Source organism: Pterocles gutturalis, unplaced genomic scaffold (genome assembly GCF_000699245.1).
Source record: "Pterocles gutturalis isolate BGI_N339 unplaced genomic scaffold, ASM69924v1 scaffold17562, whole genome shotgun sequence".
In the NCBI taxonomy this organism is placed as follows: domain Eukaryota; kingdom Metazoa; phylum Chordata; class Aves; order Pterocliformes; family Pteroclidae; genus Pterocles; species Pterocles gutturalis.
The window spans coordinates 1-2,468 of record NW_010108251.1 but is presented as its reverse complement, the minus strand read 5'-3'; the positions used below and the strand labels follow the sequence as shown (position 1 = coordinate 2,468).

The 2,468-nt window shown below is 36.5% G+C and overlaps 1 protein-coding gene across 1 annotated transcript in view; it reads left to right on the top strand.

Annotated features, from left to right (window-relative positions):
• Window positions 1-2,332, top strand: part of LOC104461110 (insulin gene enhancer protein ISL-1-like) — a gene marked incomplete at both ends in the record, with an annotated part of 6,838 nt that extends 4,506 nt beyond the window's left edge. The window contains one exon of the mRNA XM_010072576.1: window positions 2,264-2,332. Within this exon, the coding sequence (XP_010070878.1) occupies window positions 2,264-2,332 (69 nt within the window). The remainder of the gene's footprint in view (window positions 1-2,263) is intronic.
• Between the last annotated feature and the right edge of the window lie 136 nt (window positions 2,333-2,468).

Below are 2,468 nucleotides of genomic sequence, written 5' to 3'. Positions count from 1 at the left end.
AAAAAGAAAAAAGAAAAAAAAAGAAAAAAAAAAAGAAAAGAAAAGAAACACACACAAAAAAGAAAACCTGCGCTATTCAATAATCAGAGGAGGATCCAAAAGACGTTTTCAAAACGTAAAGGATTTGTACTTGTGGATCTCAAAAAAAAAAAAAAAAAGTGAAAATTTATCTTTTCATTTGTCTGCACATCTTAGTGAGAAACCAAGGTAAAGGGACTTTCTATCCAGTCCCTCCCAGCCTGAATGGTGCTGTTTCTATATTGGGGATAAGCTTGCCAAAAGGAGCTCCAGTAAGTTTTCCATCATCAGGAAAGAGACTATTTAGCCCTGCACTGTTGAAAGATTCATTGCAGGAAGGTGGAGCTGCATTGGTTTGCAATGTTGTTTTTAGTTGACTCTTAACAAGAGGTTGTTTCCTGGGTCTCTTCTAGCATGTACTGTAGCAGGCTTTGGTTTTGTTTGGTTGAGATCCACCTTCTATCAAGTCTGAAGCGGTTAAAAATGGGTTTTTGAATTCCTGTTTAAAAAACAATTTATAAAAGCATTGCAACAAGGTATACCTCTATTTTGCCACAAAGCGTCTCGGGATTGTGTTTGAAATGTGTCTGTTCAAGAACCTCCCCCTCCCCCAGAGATGTGTATAGTCATTGATTAAAACGACTGTTTTTTTCTCCCTCTCTCTCTTTCTCTTTCTCTTTCTCTCTCTCTTTCTCTCCTTCTCTTCTCTTCTCTTCTCTTCTCTTCTCTTCTCTTCTCTTCTCTTCTCTTCTCTTCCTCATTCTCTCTCTCTCAATAAAGAGAAAAACGTTTAAAAAAATGAAAAAGAAAAAAAAACAACCCTTTTTGTTTGCTCTTGCATTGCAAAATTATAAAGTAATTTATTATTTATTACCGGAAGACTTGCCACTTTTCATGTCATTTGACTATTTTTTTTTGTTTGCTGAAGTAAAAAAAAAAAAAAAAAAAAAAAGAAAAGGTTGTACCGTGGTCTTTGAATTATATGTCTAATTCTATGTGGTTTTGTCTTTTTTTCTTTCTTAAATATTATGTGAAATAAAAGCGCCATATGTAGAATTATTATATCTTCAGGACTATTTCACTAAATAAGCATTTGAAATAGAGAAAATAATAATATTAATATTAAATAATGAACAAAGTTCCCTCTTTTAAATATTTACAAGTTAGCAGCTAAAATACCTGAAATAAAATATTGCATGCGAAGCAGGTCGTTAGTGAATAAAAGGAGTGTAATATTTTATTGCAAGTATTAACGACCAGCTTGTAAATTTCCGTTTCAACAACTATATCAGGGCTAGCTGGATGCCTTAGCTTTCAATCGATAACGTTAGAAACTCTCTTGTTCCTTGCCCCATTCCTTGCCCTTAAAAGTGATATTACTCTAGGCGTGATCTGACGTAATGTTAAGACATCTAAATAACTGAGAGCTCAGGTTTTTTGCTGAGTTCTATTCCTTTAAAAAAATAATAAAAATAAAGTGCTGTATACCAAAGCCTCGTTGTTGAGATTGTTGAAGTGACCTGTACTTTAAATATAAGCTCCTGATAAAAGGGACGCTTTTTGCTTAACAAGTCAAGTATGACCATTATTTATCAGTGTCTGCTGTCAAAACGATTGAAAAATGCTGCAGGAGGAAAAAGTTGAGGGGATATTGCTGTGAAATTGCACGAATAGTGTTCCTTATTTTCTGTCGACTTCCCTCTGTTCACTCCCTCTTTTCTTCCTTTTTTAATTTGCGGGGGAGAGGGTGGTGAAAGCTAGAAACGTGGGTGATTTCTTGGGGAAAAGTAGAAAGAAGAAAAAAAAAAACAACACAGGAAAGGTTGTTTTTGCTCGAATCCAAGTGCTCCCTAGTGCTCCAGGCCAGCACAAGACAAAGGGTCTCTTTAAAAAACCCTTAACAACTGGAATATACAGAGATTTTTAAGTCTGAAAAAGACAAGTTGGTTTGCATGGCAGTTACTCCAAACCCTAATGTTTTCTTAACATAACCTTCTTTTTCCTTCCTTCTCACCATCTTAGCCCACCCTGAGTAAGTTCAGCTATAGAGACAAACCATTTCGACAGTAGAGAACATTAAAAAAAAGTTAAAAGTCTAATACAAGGATTTCAATCATCCTGATTAGAAACTGGATTCATTTTGTATGCTCAAGTGTAATAGATTTTTGAGTACTTGATAAATATTTAAATAAATATGAAATCTACCTTAAACTGTGTGACCAGTAACCCTTGTGTTTTCATGCAGGATCAGAGGCTTGGTACGACGCTTCGGGGGGCGGGAGGGAGAAGGGGTTTCTGCCCCGTGGTCTAACGCGTAAGTTGTTTGAGCCGCTTTTACTGACCGGAGAGAGGGGAAATGGGGACTTTGGGGATCGAGTCTCCTGCTCGGGAAGGGGGGTTGTCTTTATTTGGCGCTGACAACCTGTAAAGTCAGGGCAACACGGGGCCTT